This window comes from Amblyomma americanum, chromosome 6, assembly GCF_052857255.1.
Source record: "Amblyomma americanum isolate KBUSLIRL-KWMA chromosome 6, ASM5285725v1, whole genome shotgun sequence".
NCBI classification, from domain to species: Eukaryota; Metazoa; Arthropoda; class Arachnida; order Ixodida; family Ixodidae; genus Amblyomma; species Amblyomma americanum.
Genome location: NC_135502.1, coordinates 40,547,693 through 40,570,645, shown reverse-complemented (window position 1 = coordinate 40,570,645; position 22,953 = coordinate 40,547,693). Strand labels below are relative to the sequence as shown.

The window sequence follows — 22,953 nt, the reverse complement described above, 5'->3', positions numbered from 1 at the left end:
AACGAATCTATGGTAGAAGTTCCAAAAGGTCATACAGTTTAGTCCTGAGTGAAAAAAAAAAGACATCGCTAGAGTCACTACGATGATACTTCACTCGCTTGGTTTTTCCCGTTTGCGGCGCTGCTTTTTAGTGTCCAGCTTTGGTGTGCTATTTGGTTCCAAGGAGAATGCCAGTGACAATGCTTTCGAAATTGAGGTTTTTCCTTTCTTGAATTTGTTGAAGAGGCCTTTGCGGAATTCACATCAGCCTCTTTCTCTTCCTTAAAGAAAGGAGGATCCTGTCCACTAGGTTTTGCTTTCTCCCTACGTTACTCAGTGTAGATTCGTTAAGCTTTTGGCTCATGCTTACGCCTTCCTTGAGAATTTTCAGACAGATTTCAGGCTGGAGTTCAGAAGAACAAGGTTCCGGGCTTGTTGGTAGTGCATTTAAATGAAGAAACAGCGCGATGCAACACGGACACACGAAGAAACGACTCAAACGAGCGCTGACTCACTGTTTCATCGCGCTGTTTCTTCGTTTAGATTTCAGGCTGGCCTTTGATTATCCTTTCGAGGTTATCAACCGTTTCAGCCGATGTAGATCTCCGATGGGCTGTTCTTCACGGTGGTCATCACCGGTGCTCAGGTGTTCGATCCGAATTCAAGCAAACCAGATTTTGGCAGTCCTCATAGACGGTGCTGGCTCTTCAAGGTGGGCGTATAGCTTTACGGATCATTTCACCCTGAATAAAACTGGTGGAGAATTCCAAAATGTTTGTTCTCGTCAGCGAAGTATGGTTTGGTTTGTGGGAGTTTTAACGTCCCAAAGCGACTCGGGCTATGAGGGACGCCGTAGTGAAGGGCTCCGGAAATCTCGACCACCTGGGGTTCTTTAACGTGCACTGGCATCGCGCAGTACACGGGCCTCTAGAATTTCGCCACCATCGAAATGCGACCGCCGCGGCCGGGATCGAACCCGCGTCTTCCGCGTCAGCGAAGTGTATACTGGCCGACTAGCACGACGTTCACTTGTGCCTTCATTACTCGCCTCTACGCTGATTTCGGGACCCACAAAATTTGTAGAGGAGTGCTGGGTGACTGAGGCAGCAGCATAAAAATCATCTCGATACGATTGTTCCATGTGCAAAGTTGCACGGACTTTTGTAGCTCCCCTGGCAAAATGTACTGTCAGCCAGGGACGGATTTATGGCAAATCATTGTGGCTTGTGCTGGCGGCTATGGGGAGGTGGTTTTATTTGCACAAAATGTTTTTTGAGGTTTGTCGTTGAAACAAATAGAGGAGGTCAGTTTCGATTTTCCATTAAGAATTTTTTTTCATTTACCTGTTATTAAAGTCCCTAATTCCACCCCTGTAACCAGTTACAGTTCAACAAGGTAAGCATGTGGGCTAGTTGGTGTGTATCAGACATATAACTTCACCAGCGAAAGTACAAGAACACCCTGTGCCCTATGTTCTTCTTCTCCTGGTGTTCTTGTACTTTCGCTGGTGACGTCATGGCAGCTGCAGTTCGTGTGATGTAACTTATGCAATTAGCTTTGACGAATAGCCCATCAACCTTTTTTGTCGCATTACGCTCAGTTTGACCAATGATGAAAAGAAAGTAAAAAAAAAAACTACAGCCGAGTAAATAACCGTAAATTATGGCTTTTGCCATAAATGTAGGCGTGTTATGAACAAATGCAGCATTATCATCTTGCATATACGAGCGCGCTGTTTAGGGACTTCAGACTTGGGAACGAAGGAAGCGTATAGCCCTGGCATATGGGATTCATTTGTGTCGCAGCACGAGCGATTCACGGTAACAAATTTTCGAGAATCGCATATGAACCGTTTGCACGTGATCGCTGAGAATAGGACTTGGAGAAAACCGTTCGGTACTTGCTGCTGCAGCACGTGACATTTGCTGAACTTAACAAAGCGCAGAACGTGGTAAAGAGGCAATTCATAGGTATATCCTCGTCAGACCTGAAAAAAGTTCTGTATGTCAGCGTTAATACTAACGCATTCAACAGGTTTGGGTGTTCTCATGAATGCACATTAAAAAAACCAGTAGCCGTGCGTCAAACAGTTTTTCTTTTATGATTTTCTCCATGCTCTCTTCTACGGGCCTCTGGGCCTACTAAAACATGTAGCAAAATCTTAAGACATTTATTTAGTTTAATGCATGCACAACAGAATATCTGTTTAAATCAAAACTATTAATTATCCCATGGTAAAGCGCGAGTCTTCGGAGCTATTTGGCCGCACCTATGAACAGAAATATGATTTAGACAAATCAATCAACTTTGAAGACTGCCCAGAGCGATACTATTGTTCCACAACTTTTGAAAAGCTACCTACGCGGAAGATCAGTCTCCGACTTCCAACAGCATTTAGTTTCTGGAGGAGGTGCGTTTTTTTTTTAATTTCTTAAACAACAAACGTGCATTATACGCGGGGCATGACGAGGATATGACAGAGGAACTTGATATCAGATGCGCCGAGGGCATCTACTTGCGCAGCCATGCGGTCGAAAGGTGTCAGTATGTATATATATATATATATATATATATATATATATATATATATATATATATATATATATATATATATATATATATATATATATATATATATATATATATATATATATATATATATATATATATAGAGAGAGAGAGAGAGAGAGAGAGAGAGAGAGAGAGAGAGCTTCCTTTTATAAAAGGAAGTGCTCTAGATGACAGCTTACTCCTTTTATACTGCTTTCTGTTTAGAGTGTACTAAATGTAATCTCTGTTGCTGCTACAAGTAGTCGTCAGCGCATCAGGTGCGGTTGTTTTTCTATGATTTTTAGATAGTTAAACGTATAAGTAACGGTCCGCTTTATGCACACACACTTTTGGACATCTTACTAAATGTTACGGTCTCACGCTTCTCAAACTATAGCCGTTTCGTCTTAATTCTCGGCCCACGCGTTTGCCCCTCCTATACTTTGTATAATTCTGCTACAATGGCTGACACGCGACATAAATGGATGCTCCCTTGTTTAATATGCACCTTCAGCAGGTGTACCTTGTGCTGCGTGCTGAGGGCAGCTCGTCGGCGCCTGCGTTGTTTACTAATTGCGGCCGCCATGTGTTCGAAGTGCGCGTAAGTGCGCATGGGGCTCTCCGTCTTGTTCGTACCCACATGGGACGGCTGTTGGCAGCGGCGAGGGTTTGAACGGCAATTAGCGCTTCATGGCAGCACGTGTCCGGCAATGCATCTCAATATACACTCACGCTGCCACTTTTTCTATGAAAGCTATCGCTGTCACTTCCTCACGTCTTCATCGTCAGCCCTGCTGCGCCAGGACAGAGACCTTCACCCACTGATCTAAAGTTAGCCCTATCTTGCGACAGGTGGGTCACCCTATCGCCGCGGTTTGCCTAACCTCATCTTCCCCCTTGACCCTGTGTCACCTCCTGCTATACGTTTCGCTTCTATTGGAATCCACTCCGTTACCCTAAGGAACCATCGGTTGCCTGTTTCCCGAATTACGTGCTCTGCTCGTGGCCATTTTCTCTTCTTGATTTCAATCCTTAACCCGCGTTTTGTTCCCTTAGGCCACCGTGCTCAGAGACACTAAATGCAAATGGAAGTGTATCGTTGAGGTACCGCATTTTAATCACAAAAGAGGCTGATCTCACCGCAAACGGAGATTTTAAAGAAAAGTCAGAAAAACGAGATACAGGTGTCGTCATCATCTGCCGGTTTTGCGAGTTAAACGGGTGCTTCGACTTCGTTTTTTTATCGCGGATCACAGAGGCTACGCTTCACCGCCGTTCACTGGAAAACAATGGCGACCTGTCCTTTTCGGTAAGGAGGTCATGAGTTTGAATCAGGAGGAAAGATTTTTAAATCCATGGCTTCCTCAGCAATAAATGCGTCTTCTCCTGGCAAACAAATGTTAACGTAGCCAGAAAGATCCGGGGAATCAGTTTTTACTGATAATAATAATTGGATTGAGATGTACTCTGTGTCCCGTTAACCTTAACTCTTTCATTACCATGGGAATTTAAAAAAAGGCAAGTTCAGAGTGGAGTGTGTAAAAAAGTTTATATGTCCGCAAATTTAGAAAATTTGCTTTAATTGCAGCTCAACATAGTGTAGCCGATATAGCTGTCGTTTTAATGACGTAAAGGAGAGAACTGAATTTGTATTGCTTATACGAAGAAAAAAAATTGCTGGACAAAAACTGGGAGACTCGCAGAAAAAGTCACAAAAATATCAAATATAATCAGTCGTACAATAGGAGAATAAAACATCTAGAATATATGTCTTATTCTGTGCAACGTCAGAGTTGAGTATTCAAAGTTGGAGAACTATTCATGATAACCTTTCCGATCAGTAAAGAAAATCCATTGCTCGCGCGAAGCGCTTTGGCCTACTCCATAGTGCAGTGCCAAGGCTTACCCATGCCGTATTGGACAAAACTCAATGCGCTACACTGATGTCGACAAGGAATCATCCAAAATATGCCCCCGTGCCTTCAGAAAGACTCAGAAAGCAGGAAACCTCATCGGCAGCTGCTAAAGCGAAAGTTACAGACGGGCAGCTATCGACTGCCCGCTTGCCTGTACAAATGAAGTGTCGGTGCTGCGGAATCGCACCCGCTGCGGTGGCTCAGTGGTTAGGGCGCTCGTCTACTGGTCCTGAGTTCCCGGGTTCGAACCCGACCGCGGCGGCTGCGTTTTTATGGAGGAAAAACGCTCAGGCGCCCGTGTTCTGTGCGATGTCAGTGCACGTTAAAGGTCCCCAGGTGGTCGAAATTATTCCGGAGCTCTCCATTACGGCACCTCATTCTTCCTTTCTTTTTTCACTCCCTCCTTTATCCCTTCCCTTTCGGCGCGGTTCAGGTGTCCAACGATATATGAGACAGACACTGCGCCATTTCCTTTCGCCAAAATACCAATTATTATTATTATTATTATTATTATTATTATTATTATTATTATTATTATTATTATTATTATTATTATTATTATTATTATTATTATTATTATTATTATGCGAAATCGCGAGAGCACCGCCATATATGAGCAGTGTCGACGCCAGACGAGAGCCGCACCTTGGGCGTCACCTTGGACGCCAAACTCGTCACCACTCCGCGGTGACAACAGGTTCCGCGGGAAGATTAAAAGTATTCCCTCATAAGGCTGATGTAAAAACCGGATCCGGAAGTTATGTGCAGTTATTTCGCAGCATATTAAACTGCGTTACTTGACCAAACCGGACAAAACCGGATCGCGGAGTATGGGACATTTCGTGCAATCGTTCAAATTGAACGGTCTCAATATTCGCGGTAAGGAAAGCGTTTACCCTATCATTTTCCTTTCCAATTCTCGGTGCGTTTTCCGTAACTTAGTTTCAAGCCTTTTCATTAGCCTCCAAGCCTCTCATCTTACAAGGGAGGAAAATTTGATTGTTTTTTTTGCGGTTCCTTGTTTGCGAAGTCTATGCTACCTGCAGCGCCGGACGTCCACAACTGAGCCGACTGTTACTTAATGTGTGTCTTAAATGCCGATTATAATTGCTGCCGCGATGTTTTGTCCCCGTGACCAAACGGATGACGATCATATCAGAGATATCAAGCACTGTGCTTGAGTGCAATAGCATCACGTTCCGCTAACGTGCGAGACAGAACGAACTTTTTCACGGCACTCTGCAGAGTGATGCTAAAATGGTGGCAGTTCAGCTCGTTCTGTGGCTTCTCCGTTCTGCAGAGGCGCACGACGTGAAAGCGAACCATCGCCGCTCTGAAGGCATTTAGTCAGGTCGAGGGTCCGGTAGGTGGTCGCCGGCCTTCATATCAGTTGGTATTAATAGCAGCATAAACTAGCGAACTGCTGCTAGCTGCGAACTAGCGAGCTAGCAGCTGGGCGAACTAGATAGTACGTGGATGCAAAACATGAAACTGTCGCCAGGAGGCGAAAGTGAGAGTAGATGGAGCAAGCGCAGTCCTCTCTACTTTGAATCTCCATCACGTCTTCCATGCAGCGTTGTTTTGTACTTTCGTTCATGCCACACCAACTGGTTCCTCATCGCGTGTTCCTAAAATTCAGTGCTTGGAGGGCTGCCTGCTGACGACATGCTTCGTAGGTAGCGGAGATACAATTAATAACTTTAATACAATAAAATTACTTCCAGAGCAATGAGTACTTCAATTAATTAATTTATAGAGCTAAATATCGTATATCGTGCTCAGTTACTTCTATTCGATAATTCCGTGAGAAAATTCTGCGGTACTTTTGCCCGAAGTTTGCATGGACACAGTGCGACAAGCACAAGCACTGAGAATATATATATATATATATATATATATATATATATATATATATATATATATATATATATATATATATATATATATATATATATATATATATATATATATATATATATATATATATATATATATATATATATATGCATATATATATAATGCATCGAAATAGGCAAAATCCACATGAGGATCACTTTGGGCTATAAACGGGCCGTTGATATACAGTTCTTCCTTTCCTGCCTTACATTGATGCTGTCTCGCATGGCTCGCAGATCCTCCAGTTGGAAATTCCACCAGCTCAGGCAGCGGAACTTTCCTGGTGTGCATATGTTGTTACATTTATTTTTAATTTTAGCTGTCACGAATCTCCCGAGCTTTTTGCCATGCCCATAGAGTTGTATACTGAACGTCAACCATTTTCGTGGGGCTTGGGGCACGTTAACAGCTCGTGTTATGCAATGCATTTCTTTGCCTTAATTATCTTCAACTTCATATGATCCGCCGTGCCGAGTTCCTGAAGTCGTTGTCGTTGCCTCAGAAGCGATGCTGGCGCCTTCTTCGTCCACTTCTGCCAACTAAGAAGACCACCTTCTTCATTGGCTTCATGAAGCGAATGAAGAAGCCCGACGATTATCGGGATTGAATGCAAATTTTAGATGAACCGATACATTGCCGAGGGAGGCTCTCTGTTCTTTCGGCCCATAGCTTAGCCCTGTAGTGGCCGTTGATCAAGCAGGGCACGACTGGCTCGAAGAGCTTGGGCTCGCATCATGCAGGCGCTGCCGGCGGCTAGCTGTGCGCCGGATCACGCGATGGTGCGCACGGCGTGCCTCGAACCACCACCGACCCACGCTCATGCATCCATGGGAGGCCGCCACCTGGCCGGAGCCTACCGTGATTGCAGTATCCGCGGCTGACCAACCCTTTTGTCGCGTGCGCGGACCGCCGACGCATCGCCCCACTCTGCTCGTGGTGTATATGGCGTGATTTCGTTACGGTCGACGTCGGGGGCGTCCGTGGGATCGGTCACACGTGCTCGCGGAAGGCCTTCCGAGGTGCCAAGTTGGACTTCGCCTCCTCTGCGGGGATAGGGGAGAGCACGGGACTGCACGGTCCCTCAGCCTCCTAGGTCTGATCGAATGCATGGCCATAGAATTATTTACGAGCTGAAGGAAAAAATTCAAATAAGGACGGAAACTTTTGAGTTGGCAACGTTATTGGCGACGGCTTCTTTGCGATGACGATGCGCAAAAAAAAAGTATCGCAAGGACGGTACAGCTATAGAATAATGAGGACATGCAAGATTCGTACCTACTACCCAGCTTTATTGTTCGCGACGTAATAAGTACCTAGGGGTAATGGAAGGATAAATTATTAACATTTTGGAACGTGACAGAACACTAATGTTCCTTAACTGAGTGGTGATATTCCATGTCAGGCAGAAGTGCGGTTTCGTTGCGGTGCAGCGATACACTGGCATGCGTGTCTCTGTGGCTGTTCCGGCGGAGAAAATCGGCTTCGAAAAATCCGTCCGGTTCTGATAGCGCCTTAGAATGTGTCATTTTGTTAAAAAACTGCGTGTCATCCACACCTATAGCGGGTGCTACCGCACATTTCAAGAACGAAGAGGACAAGCAGAGTGGTGAGAGCGTTCCATGTCCTCTTTCTTCTTTATCGTCCTTAAGCTGTTTTTGAACCGACCAGGCTGTGTCACCTGCATGTCTTCTAAAGGTAGAGATATCGCACTCGGAACAGCACCACTGACTATTCCCAGTTCCGGAGTCGTGCGCCCAAATGGGCGCCATTCTTTTGGTTACGGGATCTATCGCGCTACGTATACCGTAGCTCACTTCACAAGTACATGTGTACGAGGGTAAAGCACTTGCCTAGAACGCCCACAATGCGTGTTTTGGTCTGCGAAAGCAGCTGTCAAAGCTGTATCTAGACTGTTTCACTTCCAGCCTGTTTCAAACCATGAGTTATCGCTGTATGTCACGGGTGCAGTCTTATGTACGTCCAGCGCACACAGCTCATGTGTTATGCGAGTGTTTCGCGCTCTGTATTCGGACACAGGACGTATGCATACGTGCAAACACGTATGCGTACTGTATTCAGAGTAAAAATACATGGCGGACTGTACATACGTGTTTATACATAATACGTCCGTAACACAATACGTATATACGGTATCAATGCGATAGCATTTAGGTTGTCGTCTTGCAAAAACCACCCGGTTTCTCTGAAACGAAATTACCTGTTTGGTCGAAAGGGTCATGACGTCATCAACAGAGCCACATTTGAAAGTCTGAGGAGTAGAATGCTCGTATACCTTCCATTAGATTAGCATAAGGGATTGTACTATCCCGGCCTACTCGTCCATCTTAATCCACCCACTAATCCACAGCAACATACCAAAGAATCCACTTTAATCCGCCTAATATGTTTCACTTATCCACCTTAATCCATTTTTTGGAGTGGGCTAACTTACTGATACTATCGCATTTTCTTCTTTAAGAATGCGGTTAAGAAGGCCGGAAATTGTATTAGGAGCTAATCAAGAAGCAGTGCTAGCCAAAAAAGTAATGGTTTCAGCTGCCAAGCGAAAAAAAATACGGTTCAGTGCTGTGCCCACATATTTGGTCAAGAAGATCGCCATTCCCTTCTTCCAACTTCACGATTCTCCAACTTGTACAAATGGCGAGAAGGATCCAAGAAAGGCGTATTCGAATATGGAGCCATGCACGTCCCAGAACCCAACCGCCCCATTCAAATCCACCGCTGTAAAATATGACGTTACTTTTCTTAACCAACAGAGGCTCTCTGCTGAGAAGCCACCGCACCAACAAGTGTGCTCGGCTGACAGTGGTGACTCAATAATTTGTCTCATCCCAATTAACTCTGCCTCTACGGATGATACAGTCAGCATGTTAGAGCTGTGAGTAAGTAACGCAGGTTGCCCATGTTGGAGCAGGTTTCGAACAAATGATTAGGCAGGGAGTCTGGCATAATGAAGAAGTTTCATTTGAGGGAATAATGTGGAGTCTCAGCCACTTGCCGTCATCAACAACGCTTAGGAAGTCAGCCGCCTTGTGTAGCTGCTTGAAACATGTGTGAGTGTCACATATGCTCTCAAACCTGGCAATCTCGAATTTATAGTACCCTACCGTTTCATTGCATGCGCTTTTCAGTTGCGTTAAGAACGTGATGGTAAAAATGGCCTATAACGGGGATGTTAACTATCTACCAATGCCTGGCCTCATGGCAGTTCGCAGCAGCATCGACTTATGTCATTTTTCTTGCAAACTGCGTCAAGCACAACAGAGCAAAGTGGTTGCGAAAACATTACCGTGCTTTTTTCAAGGGTCAAAGGAGCGTTTGGCAGTACTAGCCCGTTTCTTTAGCCTTGGCGGTATAGGTATTGGTGACCGCGCCTACAATTGACTCTGTGACTGCTTTAACTGTAGTAGGTCGGTCTATATACAAGCTATAACTAAAGCCGCACCACGCATCCCGTGGACTGCCTCGGGGCAAAGTCGAAGCCCAACCGTTTTCAGTATGTAATTCACTGGTCTGGACAAATTCGAGCCGCCTGTGAACTATTGAGATAGCTACAGATTTTCGGCGCCTGAGCGGTGCCTATGACGTAACAAGCTGTCACGCACGAGTGCATAAGCAGTAGGCTGATTTCAGGTGTTCAAGCCAACAAGACCTTCTGGTGCTACGGATGAAGTGGGCTGAAGTCGACGCTGACTGTAAGGGCGACTTTTGGAGCTACGTACTGAAAGTTTCGGGCATCCTGAGCCGTACGTCACAAACCACCAATTCTTAGCTGCGACATTTGACGCATTCTTCACGTGGTCGCTACAAGTTCGAAATTTGAAGAACTAACTCTGCTCGTTTGTATTCATCTTCAGCATGTTGTTCAACAGCTTATGGGGGTACTCCGCTGAAACTCAGATTTTATTTATTTACTTGTTTGTCTGAGTATTTTAAGTATTATAAGTATTTTAAGTATTTTGCCCACATGGAGCCCCCTTGCACCACTCAGAAAACAGAAAAATAGCATCGTGGCTTTCTCACTCAAGGATTCAGCATTTAAATGTTAATATTGTACATTCAAGCTTTAATTATGCAACTTAAAATAAACATAAGTGGCATGCGTAGTGTATGTCGCAATACAGCGTAACGTCTTAACTCGCGCGTCTTACCATTGCAGTCCAAAAGAAGGGAGTTTGTATAACTGTCTTGCATAATTTTCTGCCTCTGCACTTGTATGTGCACCTACGCTTGCTCAACCTTCCTCTCCAGTGCAAGCTGTAGGAGTCTGCATAACCTTTTGCCGTTGTTCCCGCGCTATGGAAAACATCCTGTCTACTTGTCCAAACGTACTTTCGTGTGGAAATGATGGGGAGTCTTCACAACTTCTCTAGCACATTTATGTGCACCATGTATGTACATCTGTATTTGCGCAGCCTTCTTTTTCGGTGGGAAGCATTGGCACTTGCTTAAATTTCTACCTCTGCGTCTTTACTTGCAGTACAGCTATATTTGCGCAGCCTTGCTTTCCAGTGCAAAGTGCGAGAGTTTGCGTAACCTTCTACCTGTGCGCCTGTACCCTCATTATGCGCACTTATATTTGCGCAGCCTTCCTTTTCAGTGAAAAATATTGGAACTTGCATAACAGTTTTCTACCTCTGTGCCTGTGCATGCAGCATGTACACCTATACTTGGGCAGTCTTCCATTTCCGGCGGAAATGATAGCAGTTTGCATAACCTTCTACTTCAGTATCAGTACCTGCAGCATGTACTATACCTATACTTGTGCAGCTTTCCATTTTCTTTGCAAAGGATGGGGAGTTTGCACGACTTTTTTTCCCTGCACCTGCGCCTGCAGCATGCACACATATACTTGTGAAGCTTTCCTTTTTTCTTTGCAAAGGGTGGGGAGTTTGCACGACTTTTATCCCCTGTACCTGTATCTTCAGCATGTGCACCTGTATTTGCACAACCTTCCTTTTCAATGCAAATGATAGGAGTTTGCGTAACCTTCTACCTCTGCACCTGCGCCTGCAGCATGCACACATATACTTGCGCGGCCTTCCTTTCCATTGCAAAGGATGGGAGTCTGCATAACCTTCTATCTCTGCACCTGCAGCATGTACACCTATAATATATAGTTGCACAGCCTTCCTTTTCAGTGCAAGCGGTAGGAGTTCGCATAACCTTCAACCTGCGCACCTGTACCTGCAGCATGTACACCTATACTTGTGCAGCCATCCTTTTTCAGTGCAAAGGATGAGAGTTTTCGTAACCTACCTCTTGTGCACCTGGACCTCTGGTATGTACAGGTGCGGACAAAAGTAAACAAAGCACGCTGCTTACTTCTAGGTTTTTCACGCGTTGCCTAATTGAAACTGCCAGCTATGGTGTGTGAATGCGGATACGGAACGCCAGCGCGCGTTCACATTTTCTCATAGACAAACAATGTTTCTTCATTTCCGATTGGGAAAGCGTGATTGCTCCTAGAACCGAATCATGTGCTCCGTTTACTTATGTCCGCACTTGTGCATCTATATATATTTGCACAACCTTCCTCTTCAGTGCAAATGATAGGAGTTTGCACAACCTTTTGCTTTTGCATTTGCAGCAGGTACACCTCTACTTGTGCAGCCATCCTTTTTCTGTGCAAAGGATGGAGGTTTGAGTGACTTTCATCGTCTGCACCTGTATCTTCAGCATGCGCACCTCTATTTGCGCATCCCTCCTTTTCAGTGCAAATCATAGGAGTTTGCATAGCCTTCTACCTCTGCACATGTACCTGCCACATGTACACATGTACGTGCCCAGCCTTTTTTTTTCCTCTTAAAGGAATTGGAGTTCGCACATAACCCTCTACCTCTGCACCTGGACCAGACACGTTAGCCTTGGTTCTCTTTGACCGAGTTATCCTTGCTCTTTCTAAACGAATCCTCAGTCGGAAAGTGCACGCATGTATGGGTAAGAAAGCTTCTTCGGGATTGCGATTAGTGCGCGACAAGCTATCGCAGCTCCAATGAGGAGCGGTGTCTTTCGCTCTTATGCATGCTGCATGCGCAATGTCTGCACTCCCATCACGCAAACACGTTGATACACGGATATTCGCAAATGGTGTCGCATCCTCCAGAGATGCAATTCAATTCTTGAGCGTCCACAAATCTCTGCCTTCCACGGAAAGGTGCGTAGGCAGTGCGGTCGCGGTGGGCTACGCCACGACCTCGACGGCGAGCCGGCGAGCCTCCGCGCCGTTACGCGCGCGCTTTGCATATACGGCCCCTCGTTATACGGCCGGGCCCTCGAGACCATTCCTGGCCTTTATCAATTCTGTTACCGCGCCGCCGCCGCCTCGTGCGCTGGGCGCGACGCCAGAAAAGGAAACTGGGCGCGCCACCCAACAAACGATAAAAAAAGAACTGGGCCGGCCACCAGTGGAAACGTGCGCCCGTCTACGGCCGATTTTCAAATGGACCAATGCGCGACGCCCGGGACTGTGACGTAACGAGAGCGGGTCGGGTTTTGCCGCCTGCGCCGCCGACCGGCGCACGGAAGACCGCCGCCGCCTTTCCACGGTTAGGAGCAGCAGCAACAGCAGCAGCGAGGAAAGCAAGATCTGGGAACAGGGTCGAACTTCGTCGTCGGAGTCGTCTCACTCTTGCATATTTTTTTTCTTCTCTCTCTTTTATGACGGCGCTCTCATCTTGCCGATGCCCTTGTTTTGCGCTTATTTGTTTCCTTTCGCTACACTACCGCGCCCGGCTTCCGCTGTTCGTTTTCTTTCTGTCTTGTTTTACCGTCTTCCGGTTCTATCCGGTAGTTTCACGTCGCTTTCTGTTTTCTCCTTTCCTTGTCTGCCTCGTCTCTACGCAACGCTCGTCGAGCTCCTTTTTCTTTGCTTTGTTTCCTTCGCACGTCGTCGACGTCGTCGTCTCGAATATCGATGGCACAAACGCGCGCGCGCACACTCACGCGTACTAGTGGTGGACAAACAAGCAAAATAGAGAGAGAGAGAAGAGCCTGAGAGGGAAAGGTGAGCCCGTCCGAAGTATCCCTGCTGCTGCAGCGACGGCCGCGACGCGAGCTGCGCGCGCGGCAACGCGCAGCCATCCAGACGGTGCAACGCGGCGCGCAGCGTGGGATCGTGGAGCATTCCACGCGTGCTGAGTCAGAGCCGGCGGACCGGGCCAGACGCGTCGATCTCCGCGGGTAGACGGACCCTAGACGATCATCCCGACTTTCCCCGCGCAGCTCTCGCTCCCTCCTCCTCTCTCTCGGTGCTCGCCTTCTCCCTACCAGCGACCATCCCCTGCGTACACTACACGGCTACAAAGCGTACACTACACTGCCTGCCTCTCCTCCCTCCCGCCGATCGTCTCGCTTCCACCAGCCTCACACTGCTACGGGGTACGTACGGAGGGCGAGCTTAATTTACGCCCGGAAAGTGAGGAGGAGGAAGGCGCGACGGAGGAGGGGGAGGAGAGCCGTCCAGGAAGACGAGTCGTCGTCGCGTGCGCCACGAGGAGTATGGAAATGCGAACAGGACGCGGCGCGATCGCGCGCGCGCACCCCCGCTCTCAGCGCTGTTTGGCGCGCTTTCTTATGATGGCGTCGCCGCCGTGGCTGCCCGTCTCGTTCCCGCCCTCCGGGCCCCCGAACCGACTTGTGTAGCCCGCGCGATAAGTCGGCGCGGGGCAGCGCACTGTCTCACACGTCGGGCTGCCCCTCGTTCGTCGGCCGCCCCGGTGGGGGGGCGGTGGTTTGGCCATCCCTCTTTTTTAAAGCAGGAAGGAGGACGTCTTTCGAGCAGGGGCGTTCACGGCCTGATGGCTGGAGGTTGTAATTATTCCAAGACACAAGGGCTGGGATGATGAAAATAATAGCGAAGTCGATGGTTAACCTTGCAACCTCTTCATGTCTTTTGGCACGGAGGCTTTTTGCATATTTGTTCCAATCATCAAGCCTCGTAAAAACGAGCAGAGTCGATCGGAAATGCGCACAGTGGTGTTTGTTGAGCTTATGTGCCGCCCTCCCCGCTGCCTCTTTTCTCTGCTACAGCGGCGTTCTGTTATACCGACAGTGATAACGGCTCAGTATTTGCATGTAAAAAATGTGCTTCCAGCGGCTCTATCGGGTACATTTCCTTCATCGGTTCTAACTCGCTTGGCCAGCTGTTTAGCCAACTAAGGAAGCGAGACGAAGGCGCGATATCCGCGTGTACTGCTACCAAAACCTGTAAAGCTTTTGTTCCTCAAGACAGGCATATAATCGGGGACTGGCAGCCTGTAATCCGGATAGCCTGCGTAGTAGAGGCTAAGCTCAACAGTGATCGCAGAATCCACGCAAAACGTCTGTTTGATAACCGTAGTGCATACGCAAGCTGTTGGAAATTTGCGCTATGCTATCAGCCAGAGTTGTATCAATCGCGCTAGCGTTCGGGCGATGTGTGTGTATATACTCAAGCCCTCAAAATACTTTTGTGCACAACGTACAGTATACAACGCTTTTATGCCGAGCTAGACTACCCTGCGTACGCGCCTGTTGTCTTGTTCGTCGTGCCTGATTCCGAACGCAAACTATTGGGGCTTTATCTGCATTATTTAAAACCCGCCACGTAACTGCTGTAGAAGTATTAATTTAATGCTAATTAAAGGAAATAAACAAAAAAAAATAATCGCTTAGAGGCGCCTCGTGAACCCAGTGTTTGGCGCATGCCAAGTACCGTGTTGTGTCTGCTCTATTAAAGTTGGAAGAGTATAACAAAACGCAGCAATACATAACCCAACACAAGATGGCACCATATTCCAGCACCTCGTAGAAACCGGCTTGCATCAGCAGAAAATTTCTTCCCGCCCGTTCGCTGCTGCCATCTGGTGGCGATGGGTGGCAGCTCCTTCTTAACTCGGTACGACCCCGTCTTTGATCGCGATTTCACGATAACTGCTGAATTTAATGCGGCCTAAAAGTTTGCCTTCGACCGTAGTGGTCCTGGACTGCTTTGTACAGCGCATGGCTACAGACGCTTTGAAATATATTCTTATGCAGCTGTATGGCCGGGAGGCGAACAATATATCTGTTGCGATGTAGCTTTACCGGAAAGCTAACTCTTCAAAATCGTGTGGCACATTTTAGAAGAAGCATGTGTTATTTTTTTGTATACAATCGACAACCATGATAAAAAGTTCCATCCTAATCACCTCCTACGGCTGGTGCCTATTTGCTGTTGAAACAAACGGACCATGCTATCTTGATGCAATTATAGTATTTTATGCTTTTCACCGATTATGAGCGCTGTATACGAATAATAATTGAAGGTACTGAGAAAGAATGATCCTGATTAATCGGCGGGTCAGCTAAAAACGTCAGCTTTTTGCTGCTACAGATACTGAGTGATGCGAACGGAAGTTACTTAGTGTTTTCAAAAAAATATGATCATGGCAGTAAATTTTTCTGAGCCGACACGTGGAAAATAGTTTGCTATACACCCAACAGAAAGAGGCTGATGGTTAATTATTTTGCGTAATGCCTGCGGTGCAGCGGATTCCAGACACAACGAAGAGAGCAGTTTCGTATAGAGCCTTGAGATCTTTCTTTTAAAATGTGCCTATAGCGTTCCGTATATTGTTCTCGGGTAGGGGGAGCTAGAGGCACGACAACGAACTGAACAAGCACAATCGCTGAGCGTCGGCAACATGTAGAGCCGTTTAAAAGCGTTGTGCAGCAAGCCACAGTTTTTCACGATCGCTTTCTTCATATAAAAGAAAAAAAAGTGAAATTTAATTTTTATGACGCAGGTTTAGCATCACCCGCTCTTCACTCCTGAACGAACCATTTTCTTGATCACCAATTTAAATTGTGCATTCGTCAACAGTTCGCAGTTCAAACACGTAATTTTTTCCCTGTTGGCGATTGCTCTCAAAATTTGTTTTGCCGCCGTGGACGAGTCAAGTTTCTTACTTCATTTAAATGAAGTTTCTTGAAAGACTTCCTGCGAGAATGATTGTCAAAATAAGCTTTTCTATCAAGAGAGATGACTTGCACAAAAAGAAGTGCCCCTAGCTTCCTGCGGTATACACTTCAGCAACACATGGTATGTGGCTTAAAATTTTCTTTACTTTCGATCCTGTAATATTTAGCTAACGCTTAGTTTTCAGGCTGAGTGTGCCATCAGACCTTTGAAGTGAGCTTCCAGTTATTTGCATCTTGTTTTCAATATCCCAGTGCGGCGCTCACCGCCAAAGTATTGAGCAAGGTACATACCCTGTTTCTCTCAGATAAATAATCGACAAACTAAATAGCTCCGAGGTGCAACACCTAATGTGATACACGAGCTTTCAAAATACCAAGTGATGGCACATATGTCGCCAAAGCGGCGCTTAATGGCGAATTCAAAAAAAGAGATATCTATAAAATTCAGTATGTGCACTAATATTACCATGAAGTATGTGTGTGAAAAAACGCCTCGAGTATGTTTTGTCTGAGGAACTGTTTTTGGTTTCTTGTTGAGTGCCTTATTTCGAACGACAGCTAACATATCACATATACGGCGTCAAAGCAAAAACTTCTAACAGTACACTATGTTAACCAACGCCATGCAGGAGGAGCAACCGTTCAGCAGTTTCTCTGCGTAAGTACACATTGCACTGACCGCAGCGGTGGCCAAGTGTTTGAGCATCCGCCTCGCATGCGGGAGGTGCGGGGTTCGATCCCCAGTGCCGCCGGGCGCCCATCGGTGATACAAAAGGTATACAATTAAGCTTTCACCTACCTGGTGCTCGGCTTATTTAGGGTGAAATGCTTGGAAAATGGGTCTTCGACCCCACCTTGAGCAGTCGAAAACATCTTGTACCATGGCGCTCTTTGGCCATAGATGCCCTTGCGCCATAAAAATCTAGAATCATCACATTGCACTTACAGTATTGTAACGTTGCATGCGTACTGCATCATCCTCTAGGCGGCCCGCTTGCCCTATAGATTTTAGCCTCTGTGCTGGAAGCGCCGTGCCACGGTAATGCTTTGTTTTGTTTTGCATTGGTATCTCATCTTTTTATCGCTGTTAACGGTCGGTCACCGGTCGGTCGTTCATTGTTTATCAGCAGCTAGAGATTTTTTTTTTTCATCAGTCGGCTCAGCAAGCTCGTACATTCACACTAGCCTAGACAGCAAGTCACCGAGGCGGCAAAAAAATTGCAATGGTCGTCATAGAGGCGTAAGGGATGTGCAAATCGGGCTCCTTTCCCCTCCTCTCCTGTTTCCTCTTACTGGCCCGTGGGCGAGGAAAGTTTGCGAATGCTGCCAGCATGGGGAGATGAGTGTGAAACCCTTCTTTTAGGTGATCTTTTCGAGTCAGGTGCCCTTGCACAAGAATTCGACTTTGAGTCGCGCGACACTGACAGTTTATAAGTTACAGTCGCAGAAGACAGTTTTTAGTTTCTGAGTGGTTTTTTCTTAGTTCTCTGCATTCATATTTAGTTTTATTTCAGCGTCTAGTATTCGTTCTCTTAGGCTTGCATGTACTATTGTACTATATATGTACAGGGTTGGTCAAAAGTTCCCTGGCCACAAGGTCTGCTTTTGAGCAGTATGGTCAGGCAGTTACGACACCCCCGAAGCTCTAAATATCCGTAGAGGGTAGAAGAAGTATCTTTCTAACCTCTGAGAACCTTGATAGCTTTATAGGCATCTTAAATGCCAGGATATACCGGTAAAAAGCATACCTTGTGGCCTGGGAACTTTTGACCAATCCTGGACAGAGTTTTGAAACTTTTCCCCCGAAACCACTGTTTATTTTTTCATTCTTTTTATCACAGTCTATCACTGAATTGGAATATTGTTTGTATGCCTACTTTCCGTAATGTTATATCAGCTTACTTCCCACGTTATTTATCGCTCTGGCTTTTCCTGATAACATCTTTCATTGTGTTCGTTGTCTTTACCCTGGTTTCCATTCATATCATCCCCACCCCTACCTATGTAATGTCCTGCTGGACCTTAAGGGAATTTCAAATAAATAAACAAAACTGAGCACAGCATCGCGCGTACATCGGGAATACATACAGGCACAAGGTTTTATCGTGAAGTGCTTTCAAAAGGCGGGAGTTATTTCTAAACACGGAACGAAGACGAACTGTGGGTTGCTCGCCCAGTTAAATCACCGCTGAGGTACTACTTCAGGACTGAGAGGACGACGCCGTTACGGCCACTAGGTTCGTGACGATTCGTCGACTTTCTGCTGAGCATGGCTCCATGAAAACTGCCGGAGTGTGCCCAGTGCCGCTGCCGGCTTTCGTAGTGTGCCCCAAATGTTCATATCTGAAATTAATCAAAATCAAGTGGATCGCTGTCATAAGTTGTTATCCACGAGCAACTCTCATGGAGCTGTTTTTGCGGGAGGTTGGTGGCTGTAGCTCGAGAGCATGCAAGTTGATTTCAGGCTATATATAGCTTGAAATATTCTCCTAATTCTCCTAATCTACATATACAACCCAATTCTTTTCCGCCCGTAGAATTCGAGAATGTTCTTCTTTCCTTCCGACAGGATGTTGCTCCCGGCGGTGTTTGTTTGTTTCTTTCCGACATTGAAAGAAGCAACTTCAATGGCACAGGTTTCGGCATGATCAGTAAGCTCAAAGAGGGAGTTGCACACCATTTCCGCGGTTCCGAGAAAAATTCTTTGCATGAGCAATCAGGCAAACTCAAAAACGACGTTTGGAACTGCTCTGTCCTTTGACAAAGCTGAAGTGCAAGGTTAAAAAAAAAAAACGTGTTTCAAGGTGACTTTGAATGTTTAGCATTTATAGGACGTTGGGAACTGCTCCTAAAACGAAACATTTCAATTAATCTCCGCAAGGGAACCGTTTGGAGCATGCATGTGTAGAAGCTATATGTGTATTGGACTTCAAGTTCCCATAGAAGCACGTAGGTCTATAGATATGCTATCTGCTTCTTCCAGGGCGATCTCAATATCAATCTTTTCTTTGAATGATTTGTAATGAATGGCCTATGAGTTGTTTGTTTTTATCAAAAACATTTGCACACCTTCTGACCTCCATCGGAGTGAAGAAGTGACACAGGTCACTTCACGTCTACCAAGCTGGTCTACCCTCGGTCTGCCCTGTCACCGTGGTCTACCCCTCTCCATACCATGAGAACGTTCCTTTCCTTTCCAAGGCCTGCATATATATATATATATATATATATATATATATATATATATATATATATATATATATATATATATATATATATATATATATATATATATATATATATATATATATATATATATATATATATATATATATATATATATATATATATATATATATATATATATATGCCAGAACCATCTAATGACCAGACAAGGCAGATACTTGGGCTACCTAGCCTGCACATGAGTAACGTTTTGTTTGCCAGCAGGTGAACGCGGGAGTTTTAAGGTGCCCACTTCAAGGCTCTCATGCAAGAGGCCTACGTCATAGATCACATGGCCTCACAGAGTGCACTGCCGAGACTCCCCGGCCCACCTTGATAACTAACACTGTACCACCAATGTGAAAGGGACTTTTCGCTTGCGACCCCGTAGAGACACGGAGACGCCGCTTCATTCGGACAAAGCACCCCGTACTATCACATGTTCTTAGTCCTTGATTCAAGACGTAGGCCTGTCGCATAACTTTTGCCTGTCGTCGAACGCCTGCCTACGGTAGAACTTCCGCCGGTCGTAGCGCTTCTGCCGTAAAACTTTGCTTGTCAAAGAACCTATGCCGGTCGTAAAACTTTCGCTCGTTGAGCTGATGCTTGTCATAATTATGGCTGTTATAGAACTTACTCCTGTCTCAGAACTCATGGTGGTCGTAAAACTTCCTTTCTTTGAACTTTTGCCTCGTGAAGCTGTGCTTCCCAGAGGAAAGAATTTTGTGAAAAAAAAAAAAATTCCGTTAGTCTATCAAATGTGCCTTATATACTTGAATAATCTATTTGCGAACACTGACAGGCACTGAAAATTCAGCAGCGTTGATTTCTTTATCACATCCCTGCCTGTGCTGCAGGGGCAGTGTGTTGGGAAGCTCTGCTGGGAAGCAACGCTACACCTGTTCGATCGCTCCATCCCACAGCTAGCACTTCAAAGGGAATCCATTTCGACTGACATGGCGCAATTTGGTTAGTTTACGCTTGGATGCACACAGTGAGGAAGTTTGCGTGCCGCGGCTCACGTGAACTTGTTCGCATTTCGTGTACGACTAGTCGGAGCGTACTCTTCTTTTGCTTTCTTTTCGAAGAAAGGCTTCTTTGCTGTACACACTTGTAAATAAGCGGGCTACGTGAAGAGCTTATTACTTTTTCTTTTCGCTGATTTGGTGAGAGATTAGACTTTGTGCACACCTTGCGTTCCGCCTAACAAACAGTTTGGTTTCCATGATAAGGTTCCTGCATGCAGTACATCGTTTAATCATCGAGGCATTTTTTTTTGCTAACTTCGTAATTATTTTTGTTATGACTTCCAGTCTACCATGTTTTGCATTCAGAAGCCATCAATCCTTTCTGTGTCGCAACAAGGAATCAAGATATGCTATTGTTTTTGGAATACTCGTGTTTTGTGCATCCAGCTGAGCTGACGTCAGGAGTTTGACAACGGCCCAACTGGTTCGGGGAGAGTCATTAAGATGAAACGATACCTTCAGGCCGACTCCCATGTGGACCGCAGGATCCCCGTTTCCATCACTGACACATTCAGAACAAGGCTCCCGTTTGGTAGCCGACGTCTCAGCAAGCGTTTAATGATTTAATACGTGTCCCGCGTTGTAACTGCCACATTCTGAACAATGCTCACGTGCGGTATATAGGTGAAGCCTAATCAAGCAGTCAGCAAAGACAGCGCTTGTCTTTGTGTATCATCCTGTGGTCCTTGTCTTTTCGCGCTGTTCTTCTTGAACATGGCATACCAACTCGCCCAAGCATCAGTCCTAATCAAGCTTTCAGTTAGATAATGTTCGTTCGGCGTTTCTGTCTTCTCATCTTCACCCTGCAGAATTGGGAGCACAAAGTGACACTCTGGACTTAACCAGAAACCTCGCCACTCACTGGTTGTCCCTGGGAAGCCGCAGACGGCTCGTGCGAGTAGCGCACACATGCCACCGCTCCTCCTTGTATTTATTGTGTTTGTCCCCTAAAGCTCGAATCTCGAGACACGTGCGCAGACTGTGCACACAGCGTGCAGTGCAGCGCGGAGCGAGACCTGCAGGCCCCTGCAGACGCAAGGCGAGCAAGCAGAGCAGCAGCAGCAGACAGGCGACGTGGGGTGGCGAGGGGGGCCTCCTTCCAGACTGGGGGAGAAGGCGTTGACCCCCGTGCAGTGTCTGTCTGCTGCCCTGTCTGCCTCCGTTGCTGCCGCAGTCGCCGGGGCCCACGCCGCGACCACGCGTGGCCCGACCGCGGAGGGCTGCACGCACGCGTCTCGAGCCGACTGGCGGGAAGAAAAGCCAGTCTCGGAGGGGCCAGTCCTGCCGATGCCGGAGAAGGGCAGGAGGAGGGGGTAGAACAACACACACCCCCCGGTGGCGCGAGCGGTTTTCCGCGCTCCTGCCCGAGACTGACCATCTGCAGCCTGCTGTGCACTCTTATTGTCGATGGCGATGCAGCGTACCCGATGTGCTCGCTCAACGGCTATGGCGTTGGGATGCTGGGAGGCCCGACGTTGCTGGATCGAATCCTGCCTGCTGGGGCCGCATGTGAGGGGAGGCGGAATGCGAGAGCGTGTGTCAACGCCTAGGTTTAGAACTAAGAATCCCAGGGGGGGTCGGAATTAATCCAGAGGCCTGTACTACGGGGGCTCTCATAGCTCACGAGCAGTTTCGGCTCGTTAAACTGGACATAATGTATCGCGCGGCAAGATTTCGTAACTTATCATAACAACAAAGCGTAACGGGCTCGTTGCGTTCTCATTCTCGGAGCCCCGCCTTCGATGGGTTTGAGCCAATGACGAAGAGGCAACATGGGGCGTGCTGTAGCTAAAGTCAGTCGCAAAGAGTTAAAAGGGAAGAATGGAACATTGAATTCAAGTGAAATCGTTATATTATACCGGCACGTCATACTAAGTGAGATAGTACAACATTGCTTGTAAAGCTCCTAGTTTACCCTCTGAGTCTGTGCTGTGGACTGCAGGTATAATCAGAGTGTTCGATGAGGGATTCAGTTGGATTGCTCCGAAGTCTGACAAACTCGGCCTCATCGTGGCCTTCAGTCATGCATTTCCACAGTCCGCACTCGTCGGTTTGCGGTCATTAAGCCGATATACATTCGTGCCTCATTAATATGGACCCTTTGGTTCCCTGCCAAAACTGTCCAAAAGCGAGTCATCCGTAATAACGTATCACGAATAAAAGCAAAAAAATTATAAGTGAAAAACACTGTGATTAAGGTCTGCTTTTGTGCATAGTGGTGGGCAGTGAAATGAAATTCATACAACATGAGAGCTCCGGCCACGTGCATTACCCTATAGTCGCTATTATCTTTAGAATAATTCAGTGCAGCTTGAAGGTCCTAGTGGTGCATGAGACACGAGATGGCGCCTCGTGGCGCTGTGACCCACCTCCTGCTACGGCGCTGTACGCATCCC

At 46.6% G+C, this 22,953-nt stretch overlaps 1 protein-coding gene across 2 annotated transcripts in view; it reads left to right on the top strand.

The window, feature by feature from the left end:
- Nucleotides 1-22,953, top strand: part of LOC144136660 (uncharacterized) — a 227,895-nt gene that overhangs the window by 51,142 nt on the left and 153,800 nt on the right. The window contains exon 3 of one of the 2 annotated variants that reach the window (XM_077669179.1): nt 7,082-7,571. The exons of the other annotated variant lie outside the window; for it this stretch is intronic. Within the exon in view, the coding sequence (XP_077525305.1) occupies nt 7,082-7,292 (211 nt within the window). The 3' untranslated portion in view covers nt 7,293-7,571. Of the gene's footprint in view, nt 1-7,081; nt 7,572-22,953 lie in introns of those variants that run through there. 2 annotated transcript variants of the gene reach the window in all.